The sequence below is a fragment of the Podarcis vaucheri genome, assembly GCF_965113315.1.
Source record: "Podarcis vaucheri genome assembly, chromosome: 16".
Lineage (NCBI taxonomy): Eukaryota > Metazoa > Chordata > Lepidosauria > Squamata > Lacertidae > Podarcis > Podarcis vaucheri.
In genome coordinates, this window is record NC_138754.1 from 23,981,177 (window position 1) to 23,997,810 (window position 16,634).

Genomic DNA, 16,634 nt, shown 5'->3' on the forward strand with positions numbered 1-16,634 from the left:
AAACAATATCTCATCCCTTTTTTTAAAAAAAAAACAACTATGCTGCCAACCTTGCCTTGTATTTCAGCAGCATAAAAAGTTTACAGCATCTCATTTACCTGTCACTGGCAAACGGCACAGAGGCTGCGTTTTGCAGAGACAAGGTCACCCTGGCATCTAAGCAATCTCCTTTTAACACCCCTAAACTTCTCAGGCCTCCCTCTCCCACCCTGCAAATGGGGGAATGGGGCACTGTGCCCCAAATCTCAGTCTGCTGTCCGCCAGCCCCCACCTGCCTGCCTGCTTACTTTCTAGCAGTTTTCTCCTCCTTAGTCTCAGTGCAGCAGGAAGGAGGAGGACGGCAAAAGCTGAATTAGACTCTGTACACGCTCCTGCTTACTCTGCATCTAGTGCGCTCTTGCCACTGGTTTGAGAACTGGTGTACACACAATGTTAGCCACAATCCATATCTATCCTGTCATTTCTTGGGAAATGCTGCCTTTTGATGAGTTTGACCCCAAACAAGCTCTGATCTGGGCTGAGAAGAATAATGACCCAGTTACGTTTTAAGCTGGTGACGTTCCAACTCTATGATTCTATGATGCTACACCCGGTCTTAGTTGGCTCTGCCTGTCATTAGCTCTGGCTCCCTCTACTGTTGGTCTCCCTGCTTTCCACCCTACCAGTCACACTGGGGACACCAGCGGTAAAGAAAGCAAGGCTTTATTACCTAAGCTTAGAAACATTATCTAGAGCTCAGCATCATGATGCAAAGGCAGAACACACTCATAAAACTCAGAAATGTTCCTGATAATGTAATGGAAGGGTAGCAATAAACAATAACATTTATTGCTACTCTTTCATTGTATTATAGGAACGCAGAATATCCGAATTGCACAGAGAAAGGCTGCAGTTCTATGCACGTTTAGTCTGCGAAATGAGTGGGACTTGCTCCTGAGTAAACATATCCTGGAGCAAGCTGGAGGTGTCGTAGCCACTCCACAGAAAATTAGCTTTCATGAATCCATTTCCTTTCAGTTTATAATATACCCTTTGAAGCAAAAGAACAGCCTTTTTCTGCATCTGAAAGAGTAATATTCTATACACATTTATTAAAAAGAAAGCCCTGCTTAATTCAATGGGGAAGGGCTGAAAGGGGGATCGTAGGCACTGTGACGCTAGACTATTGACAGGGGGACAGGCCCACGTGGGGGAGTGGGGAGGATAAGGATCTGGGCTGCCCATTAAATCCAGCTCTCCACCACAGCAATGACAATATACCAACAGAACGTTTCTGAAAGGCTGAGTTTATGGAGGAAAATAGCTAGCTACTTAAGAGGACTGGGGGTTGTAGTGAGCCTTGGTATGGGAATGCATGGGGAAAGAGGATGGAGAAAGGTTTTTCTCCCTGAATTCTTGGATATCTAATGAAGCTGTAGGTTGGGAGATTCAGGACAGATAAAAGAAATAACTTCTTCATGCAATGCATGGCTAAGCTATGGAACTCATTCCTGCAGGAAGCAGCGATGGCCATGAGATTGGGTGGCTTAACAATAAAAGGTAAAGGTAAAGGACCCCTGACAGTTAAGTCCAGTCGTGAACAACTCTGGGGTTGCGGCGCTCATCTCGCTTTACTGGCCGAGGAGCCGACATTTGTCCACAGACAGTTTTTCCAGGTCATGTGGCCAGCATGACTAAGCCGTTTACCTTCCCACCGGAGCCGTGATGGCTCTGCTCATCAGGGACTGTGTTGAGGAGGACTGCACTGAAGAATAATGGTGGAAGCCACCCCCTCCCCCTGATCCTAATCCTGAATCTTCCCAGGAGCAGGAGGACAGTATAGATTTGAAACAGAGGTTTGCAGAGGGGTATAGTTCAGAAGGCAGAAGCTGGGAAATACTGGATGGGGAACAGCTAGGAGAAGAAACACTGGGAGAGAGGGGGTTAACAGATTCACAGTCTCTGGACAGCATTCACACACACACACACACACACACCTTCTTCAAAGACATGGAGAGCTCAGAAAGTGTTAGAATAGAAAAAGCAGAGGGTACAAGCTCAGATTATAAAACGTAGGAGTGACGTAGATTAATAGGGATGGGGGGGATGACCCTTAATTGGGAGCACCGTCATTTCTAGGTGGACGTGTTCTTTTGTCTCTCACTGTGATTATTAAAGAATCTAACTTGTAAGATGTCCCTTTCATTTGATCTTCTTATTTACTGTCATGGGGGAGGAAGCTGATTCCCCGAAGCTTGACACACACTCAGAGGCAGGAATGCTTCTGAACACCAGTTGTTGGAGACCACAGGACGGGACAGTGATCACATGCTTGGGTCCTGATTGTGGGCTTCCCAGAAAAGATATCTGGTTGACCACTGTGAGAACAGGATGCTGGACTTTATGGGCCGTTGGCCTGATCCAGCAGGCTCTTCTAATGTTCTTATGAAGGCATGCCAACTGCCTACTCTTTCCCAGAAAGGAGAGCTGGATCGCTCTGGTTCCCCTCTTTCCTGTTTTGCAGGCAAAACACATGCCTTTTCTCTTTGGGGGAAAAAAAGAAAAACAAGTTTGAAGCTGCTCCAAAATCCTGCCTGCTCCTGTTGAGCGTTCGTCACAGATTCATCAGCCTGGCCTAAGAGGAAACCCTTGAAGTCCGAGGCACAGAGAGAATAAGAGACCCTCAAGAACGAAAACAAACCCCGTCTCCTACATTCTTCTGAAGTCTGAAGCAGCAGCCAGCCCCCCTGAAGTTCAGCCAGCTGGAATTAGCGAAGCCAGCGCACTACATGCAGAGGAAATCAGCTTCCTGAAGAGATGTCTGTGCTGCGCCCCCAGAGCTCATAAAAAGGGGATTAGAATGTTAACCACATAATTAAACATGAAAAATTCTGCAGGCTCCATCCAAGGTGGAGAGGAATACTCGGGAGGTCGCAAACATGACCTTTGTTCCCATGCTGGGGCTTCATCACAGAGGGGCCTCTACCCAAATGTAAGATTCGGAACTGGGACATAGAATCACAGAATTGTAGAGTTGGAAGGGACCCCAAGGGTCATCTAGTCGAACCCCCTGAAATGCAGGGTCCTCCGGATGAAAGCAAAGGAGAGGCCATAGCTCAAGGTGGAGCACCCGACCGTGCTGCATGGATCTAAATCCAACAACAAGTCCAAGGGGGAACAGCTGTTTAGTGGCAGAGCAGCTGCCTGGAATGCAGAAGGTCCCAGATTTAACCCCAAGGTAGGGCAGCCTGAAACTCCAAAGAGCTGCTACCAGTCATTGTTGACCATACTGGGCTAGATGGGCCAATGGTTTGACTCGGTGTAGGGCAGCACCGTGTCCTTCCTTCCTCATTGTTGTTGTTATTTATTACATTTGTATGCCACCCTTTAGTGAGAGCTGGACCATAAAGAAGGCTGATCGCCGAAGAATTGATGCTTTTGAATTATGGTGCTGGAGGAGACTCTTGAGAGTCCCATGGACTGCAAGAAGATCAAACCTATCCATTCTGAAGGAAATCAGCCCTGAGTGCTCACTGGAAGGACAGATCCTGAAGCTGAGGCTCCAATACTTTGGCCACCTCATGAGAAGAGAAGACTCCCTGGAAAAGACCCTGATGTTGGGAAAGATGGAGGGCACAAGGAGAAGGAGACGACAGAGGACGAGATGGTTGGACAGTGTTCTCGAAGCTACCAGCATGAGTTTGACCAAACTCCGGGAGGCAGTGGAAAACAGAAGTGCCTGGCATGCTCTGGTCCATGGGATCACAAAGAGTCGGACACGACTAAACGAGTAAACAACAACAACATGCCACCCTTCATCCGAAGATCACAGGGTGGCTCACAACACAAAAATACAAAATGAGAACACAAAATACATAATAAAAACAAAAGCAATCCATAAAAACCCTCCCACAAACACATTTTAAAAGGACATAGAATTTGCAGTATTGTCAAGCTGCAGATCCAGAGGTCCTTGAAACAAATCACCAATCAAACCCAGGAGCCAAACATTAAGCATTGTCACATTGCTTCTATCTGGAACCCCCTGAGTGTTATTCTGAGGGCTCCTTGCTGCCTCGAGGGCTGTTTTACAGCAGAAAGGAGAGATTTTTAATAAACAAATTCCCTAACCCCCTCCCATTTAAATTATCTTTCCGTACCCACCTCTGCCAATAAAGCTTTGGTTTAGCACCTTCGGTCTGCAGCCTCCCAGTGGAAGGAAATCTAAGTATGTGGAAATGAATTTCCTTATATTCGTCCTCTGCTGCTGTCTGTCTGCTGTCTTCCCAAATGCTGTATAAAATTTTAAGTTGTCCATGGCACGAGTCAGGGATCTGTCTATTTCTCCTTCGAGAAAGGGCCATAGTAGCTCAGTGGAAGAGCATCTGCCTTGCACGCAGAACAACCCAGGTTCAATCCCCAGCAGCTCCAGGTAGGGCTGGGAGAGATGCCCTACCTGAAATCCTGACGAGCTGCTGCCAGTCAGTGTAGACAATACTAAGCTAGATGAATGAATGGTCTGATTCCGGAAAAGGCAGCTTCCTATGTTCCTATGCAACTCTATAATGTGTCCCAAAACTTGAAGGCCCTGTACAGTCGTACCTTGGTTTTCGAACAGCCTAGTTCATGAATGTTTTGGCTCTCAAATGACTGAAACCTGGAAGTGACTGTTCCGGTTTTTGAATGTTCTTTTGGAAGCTGAACATCCGACGGGGCTTTGGCGGCTTCCGATTGGCTGCAGGAGCTTCCTGCAGCCAATCTGAAGCCGCACTTTGGTTTTCAAACGCTATGGAAGTCGAACGGACTTCCGAAACGGATTCCGTTCGACTTCCAAGTTACGACTGTACTACTCAAACGTTTACTCAGAAGATTGAAAAGTATAAGATCAAGTTCTTGGCTCGTTTTCTGGATTTCTTTTTCCTAGCAAGATTAGCACGAGAGGTTTGTTTGCTGTCTCAATGAACAGAGAACATACAAAGTCTAGTGCTTAATTCTAGTCAAGAGGTAAAGTCCATACTGTTCCTATAAAGATTCAAGCATCAAGTAGAAGGCCAGAAAATCCTGATGACCAAGATAACTGACTCGCATCTCTCCTCAAAGGAGAGCTTCCAGCTTTGCAGACTCTCCCTCTGAGAACACAAACAGAATTTGAAATATCGGGTCCTTGGCTAATGCTGCTCAATCACAAGCAACATAGAGATTGTGTAAGAAAGCTACAAATCAGAGTGAAATTTAAAATGCTGCAGTAACATGCAATAATTTTCAGCAATAGCAGGAAGTGGAAATCCAGGCTATTGGGACTAGGAAACAGTAAATATCAAAGAATAAAAAATGGCTCGAATGGACCTATTACTCCCAGCTCATCAATGGGGAAGTGGAAGTGTGAGCTGTGACCACAATGTAGGTTGTGTCAAAATCAGGACAAGTTTCAGGTCACAATTCTGCCATCAGGAAGAGGGAATGCCATGATTTAACACAAGCGAAAGGGGAAAGCCCAGGATGCAGCAAGATGTACAAAATTCAGCTTCTGGGATTCTCAGTTTTACAAAGCAAATTTCTACTTCTGAGGATTTGTTTGAGGGAACAGAGGCAATGCCTGGTGAAATTGTGGAGTTGTGAGCTGAAGCTTCCCAGTGTTCTGTAACTCCGTAACACGCAGAAATTGGCAGAAGTGCAGAATAATTGCACAGGTTACAGAATTCGGAGGCTTTCAGCACCAAGCGCATCCAGCCTTGCCCATGACTAATTCACAGGAGCACCCGAGATGAATGGCATTTCCTTAGGGAATTTTTGCAGAAGTCAGAAAGTGCTAACGTGCATTTTTAAAAAGGAGAGCCCTAAATCCACAAATATTACAACTCTACACGGAAGCAAGCAATGCCTCTGATGGTCCTCACAATTCACAGATTACTTGCCCAATCTCTCAGCGGTAAGATTCAGAGATCAGGGGTACTCTTTGGAAAAGGGACTGCTGGTTCCTTCAGTCAGCAGCACGAAGATAAAGAAATAGCTCCCGAAATATAAACGATTCCCACAAAACCAAGAGGCTGCAAAGAGTCATCTAGTTCAACCCTCTGCAAACTAGGATTAACACCTGGAGATTACATGGCAAATAGCCATCCAACCTCTGTTTAAAAACCTCCAATGAAGGATCACAACCAGATGAAAACTGGAGAACAGCCTAAAGAATCCACAAATCTTTGAGGGAGAAGACTCATCAAACAGTTTCACAAGCAGATACTTGATCTGAGAGAGCCATTTCATAGAATCATAGAGTTGGAAGGGACCCAAGAATCATCTAGTCCAACCCCCTGAAATGCAGGAATCACAGCTGAAGATTCCATGACAAATAGCTATCCGACCTCTGTCTAAAAAACCTCCAGCAATGAGAGTTCAATACCTTCAAAGGTAGTCTGTTCCACTGTTGAACAGTTCTTACCATCAGGAAGTTCTTCCCACTGTTTAGTTGGAATTTCATTTCTTGTCATTCGGATCTGCTGGTTCAGGTCCTACCTCTGGAGCGGCAGAAAACAAGCTTGCTCCATCTTCCGCATGACAGCGGTTCATATTACTAAGTTCCATGTGACATGCAATAGTACAGCTGTGCGAAATGGATCAGCTGCGACAGCCGCTCACACAAAGGTGCTGCTGCATGTCTCACGCCTTTTTGAGCGCCATTCCAAAAGTGGCTTGGTCTGGCACTGTCGGGAAATCAAACTCTGCAGCCTGGGCCTTGAGAGGAAAGTGAGTTTCGCAGGCAAAGTGACAGAGCAAAGCAGAGCGGCGAGGTACTCAAGGAGAGTGGGTTAGTTTAGGAAGTCAGGCAGTGAGAAAAAGACAACCTGAGATCTAACAGAAAGCAGAGGTTTAGCCAAAGTCAATGCAGGCTCCAAAGGGTTTGACGCCACCATTTGCCCCACTGAGGACAAGCTAGCCAGGAGTTCTAGATTGCCGAAGTAGCCTCATGTTGGCCTCAGTAACTTTTATGTTTGAAGAGCATGAAATAAAATCCCCCCCCCCAAATGCTCATCTAAGATTTTGCAGGTGCCAAAGACAAGATGCAATGGAGCGACAGGCCAGTTAAACCAGGTGTCATCATGGCAACCATTCATCCTTTTTGTTCACTGATGGCTCACCTGCTTCCTTGAGGCACAAAACCTTCCCTTTCAAGATTCAATTTAGGAAGTGGACAGGGGGGAGTTTTTATCCCCGTCTTGTAACTTGAGGACTGGTGGGTATCCAAAGAATATGGAGGTTGGAAGATCCGGGACAGAGAAAAGCAAGGACTTCTTCACGCAGCACATAGTTAATCTGGGGAACCTGCTCCTGCAGGAGGCAGTGATGAGGTAAAGGTAAAGGTAAAGGGACCATTATTGGCCAAGGGAGCCGGCGTACAGCTTCTGGATCATGTGGCCAGGATGACTAAGCTGCTTCTCGCGAACCAGAGCAGCACACGGAAATGCCGTTTACCTTCCCACCGGACCAGTACCTATTTATCTACTTGCACTTTGACGTGCTTTCGAACTGCTAGGTTGGCAGGAGCAGGGACCAAGCAACGGGAGCTCACCCCGTTGTGGGGATTCGAACCGCTGACCTTCTGATCAGCAAGTCCTAGGCTCTGTGGTTTAACCCACAGCGTCACCTGCGTCCCTTACCATAAAAGAGGGTGAGGCAACTGCATGGAGGAAAAGGCTATTGGCGACTATTAGCCACAATCGCTATGCTCACAATTGCTATGCCTCTACCGTTGGAGGGAGCAACCACTCAGTCCGTAGAGAATGACACTCTTAATCTCAAGAGTCATGGATTCAAGTCCCATGATGGACAAAAGATTCCTGCGTTGCAAGGGGTTGGACTAGATGAGCTTTGGGGATCCCTTCCAGCTCTATGATTCTACCAGCTGGCAGTAGCCACAGGGTAGGGACACTGCTCTTGTGCTCAGATCCTGCTTGCAGGTTTCTAACAGGCACTGTAAGAACAGGATCCAGGCGAGATGGGCCGCTGGCAGGCGCTTCAGATGTCCTTATGTAATGCTAGTGTGGCCAGTTAGCAGACTATAAAGCCCGCTCCCCCCCCCCCACAATTCCCCCACGGCCCATCTTGAAAGGTGCCAACGATGACAAGCCGTTCCAATTAAGGATCGTCCCGCAGCAACAGCCTGGGTGGCATTCCTGCCCTTCGCCGAGATCTGAACGGTTCTGAAGAGCAAACCGCGGGGGGCACGAAGAAGAGGTGCCAGAGCACCAGCCAACGAGGACGCTCGAGCGAAGGCTTCCAAAGACCAGGGAGCAGCTTTGAAGTGCTCAACTCGAATGGGAGAGAGCAAAAGCGGCAGCTTCAAAAAAAGGTTTCAGAAAGATTTATTTTTCAGAAGTTAAAACAGGAGGAGGGGGAATGAATCGGCTGCCAAGGGAGGGGGGTGATTAATGAGGGGCGGGGGCAGGAGATGAGGAACAGAGCCGAGGATTCAACTTTAGACCTTCCCTGCAGGGTGGTGATTCTTTTCGTGGGACAGAGGGAGAGGTATCTGCCCCTCCCTTCCCCGTCACGCATGCAGCCTAAAATGAGGAGGCATCACTCCTGTTTTTGTGCAAGTGCTCCTTTGCCGTGGCTTTTTGAAGAGGAGGCGGAGAATTGGGAAAGGTCAAGCTTCTGAACGCAGAGGCTTCTGCAGGAAGCCAACCCTTCCATATTGTTGCTGTGATTTATTTGATAGTTCAGTTGGTAGAGAATGAGACTCTTCATCTCTGGGTCACGCGTTCAAGCCTCATGTTGGGCAAAAAAATTCCTGCACTGCAGGCGCCTGGCCTAGACGAGCCTTGTGGTCCCTTCCGACTCTGTAATTCTATGATTTCTCATTACCGCTACCCTCCACCATAATGTTACAGGTTAAAACAATTTAGAAATACAGTATGAAAAACAGTTTAAAGCATGTTAACAGCCACGGTTACAGGGTGGGGCTTAAAAATATACATCTCAAGTATCAAAGGTCAGGGTAAAGAGGGGTGTTTCTAGCCTACACATAATGAAAGTGCCAGGTTTGCTTCTGTGGCAAAGGGAATTCCACAACTTAGGAGCCACCACAGAGAAGGCCCTCTCCTCATTCATCTGTCCACTGAACTTCTGGGGGCAGAGGAACTACCAAGAGATCCCCCTCTGGCAATCTTAATAACTGAGAGGGTCTGTAGGGAAAGAGGCAGTCTTTTCAAATTAGGGGACTAAGTTGTTTAGGGATTTAAATGTGAGCACCTCTAACCGGGCCCAGAAATGAACCAGCAACTGTTAACATCCGCTGTTACCTGTGTGATGGCGGGAGAAAGATGCACAGCTGTGCTTCGGATATACGCTAAGTGAATAAATTTCCTAATGGAGTATTATTGATCTGTTGGGCTAAGTGAGGAAGCGCAGGTGGCAGGATAAGCCTCTGCCAACCTGCTGCCCTCCAGATGCTTTGGACTACAGCTCCCATCAGCCCCTGCCAGTGTGACCATGCTCCTTTAGCACCATATACCCGTGCTGACTAGGGGCTGATGGGAGTTGCGGTCCGAAAGATCTGGAGGGCCCCAGGCTGGCAAAGGCTGGACTGGTGGAATTGCACCAAAAGTGGGGGGACGCGGCAAAAAAGGAGGAGAGGTCCCCTCCAGCATTGCACCCTCCAGGAGGAGGGGTACCATAAGGCTCCTGACCTGTTTGCCAGATCTCACCCTCACAAGGACTGTGCCGTGGGGTGACAAGCTCCAACAGCCCTGCCGGGTGTGGTGAAAGGCAGTGGATTTCCCACAAGCAAGCTCATGCAGGGGTTAGTAAGAGACAGGTGGCCATCCCATCACCGCACGCAAAGAAATCTTGGAATAACCTACTTGGAAGGTCTCAAATGCAGATAGGTCTTCTGCCCTGGGCTTGAGGCTAAACCGGCAAAATGAGAAACAAACACACAAAAGAAGAGGTCCTCTGTGAAATCGAGTGTCAATGTTCCCAGGTCGCGTCTTCCTCAAACAAAGTGTGAAAATTGGGTTGGTGGTTCTATAGCTCACAGGGCACTATCTCCTCCAGAAAGCTCTCTTGCCCAAGGCTCACTCAAAGTCCCATTTCAACGGGATTCACACAGGAAAACATCGTGGGCAAGGATTGTATTCCATTTTCATTGGAGGGCAAGCCAAAATGCTACAGGCAAGCCCGGCAGTTGGATAGTTTTAGCACAGCAGCACTTAAACCCTCTGGAACTCCCTGCCTCTTGACATCAGGTAAGCGCCTTCACCGTACTCTTTGCAGCACCTGCTAAAACGTTTTTGTTTAGACAGGCCTACCCAGACATGTAGGATGTCAGTGTATGTTTTAATCTGTTTTTAGTTTATTGCTGATTTTGTCTTTTGACTGCTTTGAATAGTTGTTTTAGCTGAAAATGTCACTCTTTTATTCTTTGTAAACTGCTTTGAGGGTTTGCTTGTGGTTTTTTGCAATAAAGTGGTATATACATTTTAATGAAAGAAATGAACTATGGGCCCGGAGAGTGTTCACCTGTTGCAGCAGTGGGCATCAACCTCTATCTATTGATCTACTGATCTTTCCTTCTATCTATTTAAATTGCAATGCAGGCCAGCACGAGATCTGTTCTGAAGCTGTCCCTTGCAGGCAGCAAGGAAAAAGGGTGCAGAGTAGGATTTCAGTAGGCACCGGAAGAAGCCTCGGACTGGTTTTGTTGGTGCACCAGGATAATGGCAGTCACCCTGCCACGTTGACCCTCCCTCTGCCCCTCCTGGGAAGCAGCAGTAATGCCGCAGCACGGGGGTCAGGGGTTCATGGGTGCCCCTCCCTGCCCGTCCTACTTCAGTCCATCCCGACACGACAAGCTGCCCTTCCTAAAATCATACTTTCTACATATTAATGATAAAACAGCCTCCTTTGCATCTGGACGTATAGAGTTAAAAAGAAAAAGAAAACAGAAATGGGTCCCATGTCCTGGGTTGAGGTTAAAAGGTGGGTCCTGGGTTGAAATATGTTGTCTGTACTGTCACGAGCCAATATGGTTCTGTGGTTAGAGTGGCAGGCTAGGAGCTGGGAGAGACCAGGGTTCGAATCCCCCGCTCAGCCATGAAGCTTGCTGGATGACCTTGGGGGCCAGTCTCTGCCTCTCTCAGCCTAACCTACCTCACAGGGCTGTTGTGGGGATTAGAGGAGGAAGGGGAGAACCATGTCTGCCACCTTGAGCTCCTTAGAGGTGAAAGGGAGGAAAAGGTGGGACACAAATGAAACAAATGAATAAATAAAGTAACAAAATCCGAGTAGGAAATAAATCAAAATAAAACAAAGCAGAGATAAGATGAAGCAATTCGAGACCCACAGCTCAGGTTTCTCGTCTACAACGATCCTCCCTCCATCTACCAAGGGATTTTTTTAATATAAAGCTTGTTATCTTTGGCTTAAAGGGGAGATTCCTTGCTGACAAAGTCTCCTGGGATTCCAAAGAGATATTCAAGGCAATCCAAAGATTTCCCTCTTCTCAGCAAATATTTCAACATTTTGAAACAGCAGGTCAACCAGGCAGAGAGCTGAGGCAATTATTCCTCTTGTAACCAAATGAGGCACACAAAAGGAAGCACGGGCATTCAACAGCCAATTTTTAACTTTTTTTTTTTTTTTTTGGTTGACATCAGCAATATAGGAAATGAGGCTCTGAAATGATGCCTAAGTAGAACCTCGCCATCCAGGAGTAGTATGCTGCTGAATACCAGCTGCTGGGCTGCAACGGCAGAAAAAAGATCCTGGTTTTATGCAACTGGCCAGCTACGGAGGTGGATCACGTGGGCCTCTGGGGGGGAATCCAACACGGCCCTTGTGAAACGTATTGCCTTTCCCCTCTCTCACTCCAAGACTTTTCCCTGCCGCAGCTCTACGTGTTATGAACCGAAGGAGATCTCCAGCCCCATACTGTGCCCCCCTGCTCTTGGAAACCCTATAAGAACCTGTTGCAGGAGAGGGACTGTGAGCAACATCGCTGGGGCAGGCAGTTTCTAGGACCAAGGTGAAACTGTAAAGCTCCTCTGTTATTTTTTTGCTATTGGACACTGCGTCTTGGTGCTGTTGCAATAGGGGCTGGACGCTGACCAGTGGCAGTACCTTTTCGGTGGTGGCTCCCTGGTTATGGAATGCCCCCTCTAGTCAAGTGCACCTGTCTCCTTTATTATTAAATTTCTGGTAGAATTGGAAGACGTTCCTTCCCCCGCCCACAAGCATTAGGTGGCTGAGAAACACTTGCTGGGAGTTGTGCTACAGCAACACTTGGAAGGCCAAAGGTTCCCCCGGTCTTCTCGGGGTCTCTAAGGAAATTACCAGTTCTTTTTTTCTAAAAAAATATTTAGGGGTACTCTCATTTTCCTACTCATATTGAAATACCACCCTGCAATGAGGCCAAACTTAGATTCACAAAATGTTTAGGGGTATGCGTACCCCTGCATCCCCTCCAGAAAAAAAGCACTGGAAATTACTAAACGCAAGAGGCACTTTTACAGCCACCATCCATGTTTGTAAGCCACTGAGCATTTTAGCGTGGCAGCACGGACACTTCGAAACTCCCTGCCTCTTGGGATCAGGCAGCTTCACTGTGCCCTTTTTGACACCTGCTGGAAGCATTTTGATTTAGGCAAAGGCTACTCAGATACATAGAATCTTGAACTGCGTTTTCATCTGCTTTTTAGCTTACTGTTGATTTCAGCTATTACTGTTTTTCAACGTTTTCAACAGCCATTTTTAACTGTTTTTTTCTACTGACAAAGTCAATGTCTTGTTCTTTTTGCATACAGCTTTGAGGTGGATGTATATAAATTTTATGAAATAAAAATAAAATAATTACCATATTTTTCGCCCCATAGGACGCACCGGCCCATAGGACGCACCTAGTTTTTTTTGGGGGGGGGAAATAAAGGGAAATTTTTTTATTCCCCCCCCCCCAGGTGCGCTGCTCTAAGCCCAAAGCTTGGCGCGTGCTGAGCTCAGCGCGCCCCAAGCTTCTGGGTGCCGGCAAGGTCTCCGCTAGCCGTGGGAGAGCTGCGTGACTTTGCGCGGCTCCCCCACGGCTAGCAGAGCGCTGCGCTAATCCCGAAGCTTGGGGCGTGCGGAGCTCAGCGCGCCCCAAGCTTCTGGGTGCAGGCAAGCTCTCCGCTAGCCCTGGGAGAGCTGGGTCTCCCACAGCTAGCGGATAGCTTCCTGAAGCCTGGAGAGTGAGAGGGGTCGGTGCGCACCGACCCCCCTCGCTCTCCAGGCTTCAGCGAAAGCCTGCATTCGCCCCATAGGACGCACACACATTTCCCCTTCATTTTTGGAGGGGAAAAAGTGCGTCCTATAGGGCGAAAAATACGGTAAATAAAGGCGCTCTCCAAAACACGGCACAAGGTCTCTCTCTCTCTCTCTCCCTACATGACATGTCCTGAATTGAGCTCAGCCATATTTTCACGCACCAAGAAGTCCCGTTTTTTTACGCAGTGGCGTGGCCTACGATACCTTCTTGATGGTGTTGTGCTTGCTGCTGCCCCGCTCGTTGTTCTCGCTGTGCAAGATGTCCATCGCCGTCTCCCTCTCCTTCAGCTTCAGAGCCTCGATCTCCGTCTTCAGCTCGTTCAGCTGCTCCTGGAGGTGCTTGCTTTTCTCCATGTACTCCACCCTGAGCAACGACACACACAGACACACACAGACACACAGAGTGCCTGCCGTTAGCTGTGAAACCAAACAATTTTTGCAGACGCAGCTAAAATAGATAGGTTTCTCATTTAATTATCCCTGAAGCGCTGCCTGGAGGATGAAACCGATGACATTGCTTTGAAATGCAGCAAAAAAGCTTTGCTAAAGCAGAGGTGGGTTGTTGTTTTTTCGTTTTTTCTTTCCCACCATCCTCACAAAGCTGCAGGTCTGGAACAGGTGACTGAATGTCATCTGGACCAGCCTACCAGCCTGGTAGTCAGATAAGCAATTCACAAGTTGCAAATCACAGAATTGGAAGGGACCTAGGGAGCCATCTAGTCCAACCCCTGGAATGCGGGAATCACAGCTAAATCCTGAGCCATGGAACTACCTTTTCTATTCCAGAACAGACAGAGGTGTGCCGACATGCCTACAATATGACACCGCTCAGTTGTCTTTGGGCATCACCTCCACTGCGTTAAGTAATATGATGAAGAGCAACCCGCAAAGTTGTCATGGCCTCAGAGCAAGATTTGTCAGAGGCAGAGTTCTCTGGGAGCTGCAACTCCAGGGAGGAGAAGAATCCATGCTTAGGTCCGCACTGCACCAAAGCCTGCATCCCTTCCACCGAACCTCAAGCAGACACCACTGTCGCCAGACTCTGATGGCTGGTCTAGAGACTCCTCAGGGGATCAAGAGAGTCCCAAGGTGTGTGATAGTCCAGTCAGTAGAGCACGAGACTCTTAATCTCAGGCAATGGGTTCGAGTCCCACATTGGATAAAAGATCCCTGCATCGAAGGTGGCAATAATAATAATAGTTATTATTATTATTATTATTATTATTATTATTATTATTATTATTATTAATACTCCCCCCAATCTAGCTGGGTTTCCCCAGCCACTCTGGGCGGCTTCAAACAAAATATTAAATTACAATAACCTATTAAACATTAAAATCTTCCCTAAACAGGGCTGCCTTCAGATGTCTTCTAAAAGTCTGGTAGTTGTTTTTCTCTTTGACATCTGGTGGGAGGACGTTCAACAGGGCGGGTGCCACCACCAAGGAGGCCCTCTGCCTGGTTCCCTGTAACTTGGCTTCTCGCAGTAAGGGAACCACCAGAAGGCCTCGGTGCTGGACCTCAGCGTCCAGGCAGAACGATGGGGGGGGTGGAGACGCTCCTTCAGGTATACTGGGCCGAGGCCGTTTAGGGCTTTAAAGGTCAGCACCAACACTTTGAATTGTGCTCGGAAATGTACTGGGAGCCAGTGTAGGTCTTTCAAGACCGGTGTTATATGGTCTCAGCGGCCGCTGAGTTTTTAATATGTGACATTTTAGTGTATTTTTCATCTTTGTTAGAAGCCGCCCAGAGTGGCTGGGGAAACCCAGCCAGATGGGCGGGGTACAAATAATAAATTATTATTATTATTATTATTATTATTATTATGCTGCAGGGTATGCACTGGCGGAACAGCACCCAGAAGGACTGAACCCTGCGCCCACCAGTTGATGAATGGAAGGTTCAGTCCTGCCGGTTGCACCTTTCCAGTGGGGTACAAACTGATGAAGCAGTACCCTGCAGGACTGAACCCAGCCCTCAACAGCTGACATCATCCAGTGACATCAGCTGGTGGACAGGTGGGCATGGCTTGGGAGAAATGGCCTCGTGGGCCAACGTGAACCCTCCTGGTGGGCCACGATTGGTCCACAGGCCCCATGTCATGCTGTAGACAATATGGAGCTAGATGGAAGCATGGTCTGATATGATCTCAGTCGACTTCCTATGCTTTTAAGTTGAATGTCACATTGAAAGAAAGAAGAGTGGGTGGAATCTGCACTGTGCCACAAGCGCCACAAGACTATGAGTTACCACAGCCAAGAAGGAGAACAACGCACTTCTCTTTCTCTATCTCCATGGACAACCTCTTCATGTCGGTATCCTTGAAGTCAAAGGGGAGGCTTTCACTGATGAGGTTGAAGGTTGGCATGTCAGCAGGGAGCGCCGTTGAGCCTGAGTTCATCGGCTGCTAAAGGCAAAGCAGATATTAATCACCCACTGCAGGGGTGTCAAAAATGTATATGCCGCTTGATGCAGAGATTTGCATTTTAATTTCATGTTGTAATGCTGTCCTCTATCCTGAATTAGAAGAGCATGAGAAGAAGCTTGCTGGATCAGGGCCAAAGGCCCATTTAGTCCAGCCACATGTTCTCACAGTGCCCAACCAGATGCTACAAAGGGAAGACCAGAAGCAGGATCCGAGCACAAGAACACTCTCCCCTCTTGTGGTTTCCAACAACTGGCATTCAGAAGCATTGCTGCCTCTGGCCATGCAGACGGAGCATAGCCATTGTGGCGAGGAGCCATTATATGATACAGGGATACGGATATACTTTAATAGCGTAATACAGTGGTACCTCTGGATGCGAACGGGATCCGTTCCAGAGCCCTGTTCGCATCCTGAAGCGAATGTAAGACGCGTCTGTGCGTGCCACATTTCGCCGCTTCCGTATATGCGCATGACGTCATTTTGAGCGTCTGCGCATGTGCGAGCGGCGAAACCCGGAGGTAACGCGCTCCGTTACTTCTGGGTCGCTGCAGAGCGCAACCCGAAAATATTTAAGCTGAAGTGTATTCATCCCAAGGTATGACTGTATCTCAATATAATTTAGGCAACTAAGCAGGCTACATGTATAAAAACCAAGTACGCCGACATTAAAAAATAAAAGCATCCAGAATCAAAACAGACAATGAAACAATCCCATTGTAACATTAATATATAAACATGCAATGCAACAACCCCATTAAATCAGCACAGCAATTAAAACAAGGAGGCCCAGGTTGAGGTCAACAGTAGTTGCCTGTCCATAATGTTTCCTAGCAGGACAGGTGAGAGCGAAGAGGCACCTGGGTAACAAGATATACTTACCAGCAGGTGCCTGGACGCTTTATGGACATCTTGGCCCCATCAGTAACCAGCTGTG

General features: G+C 47.7%; 1 protein-coding gene across 4 annotated transcripts in view; it reads right to left on the reverse strand.

Annotated features, from left to right (window-relative positions):
- Positions 1-16,634, reverse strand: part of NF2 (NF2, moesin-ezrin-radixin like (MERLIN) tumor suppressor) — a 94,564-nt gene that overhangs the window by 15,080 nt on the left and 62,850 nt on the right. The window contains exons 14-16 of one of the 4 annotated variants that reach the window (XM_082203227.1): positions 15,549-15,676; positions 13,477-13,636; positions 9,840-9,885 (exon numbers count right to left, since the gene is read on the reverse strand). In XM_082203227.1, coding sequence (XP_082059353.1) covers positions 9,850-9,885; positions 13,477-13,636; positions 15,549-15,676 — 324 coding nt within the window. In that variant the 3' untranslated portion in view covers positions 9,840-9,849. Of the gene's footprint in view, positions 1-9,839; positions 9,886-13,476; positions 13,637-15,548; positions 15,680-16,634 lie in introns of all 4 variants that reach the window. The other 3 variants (XM_082203226.1, XM_082203224.1, XM_082203225.1) reach the window with 3 other exon arrangements.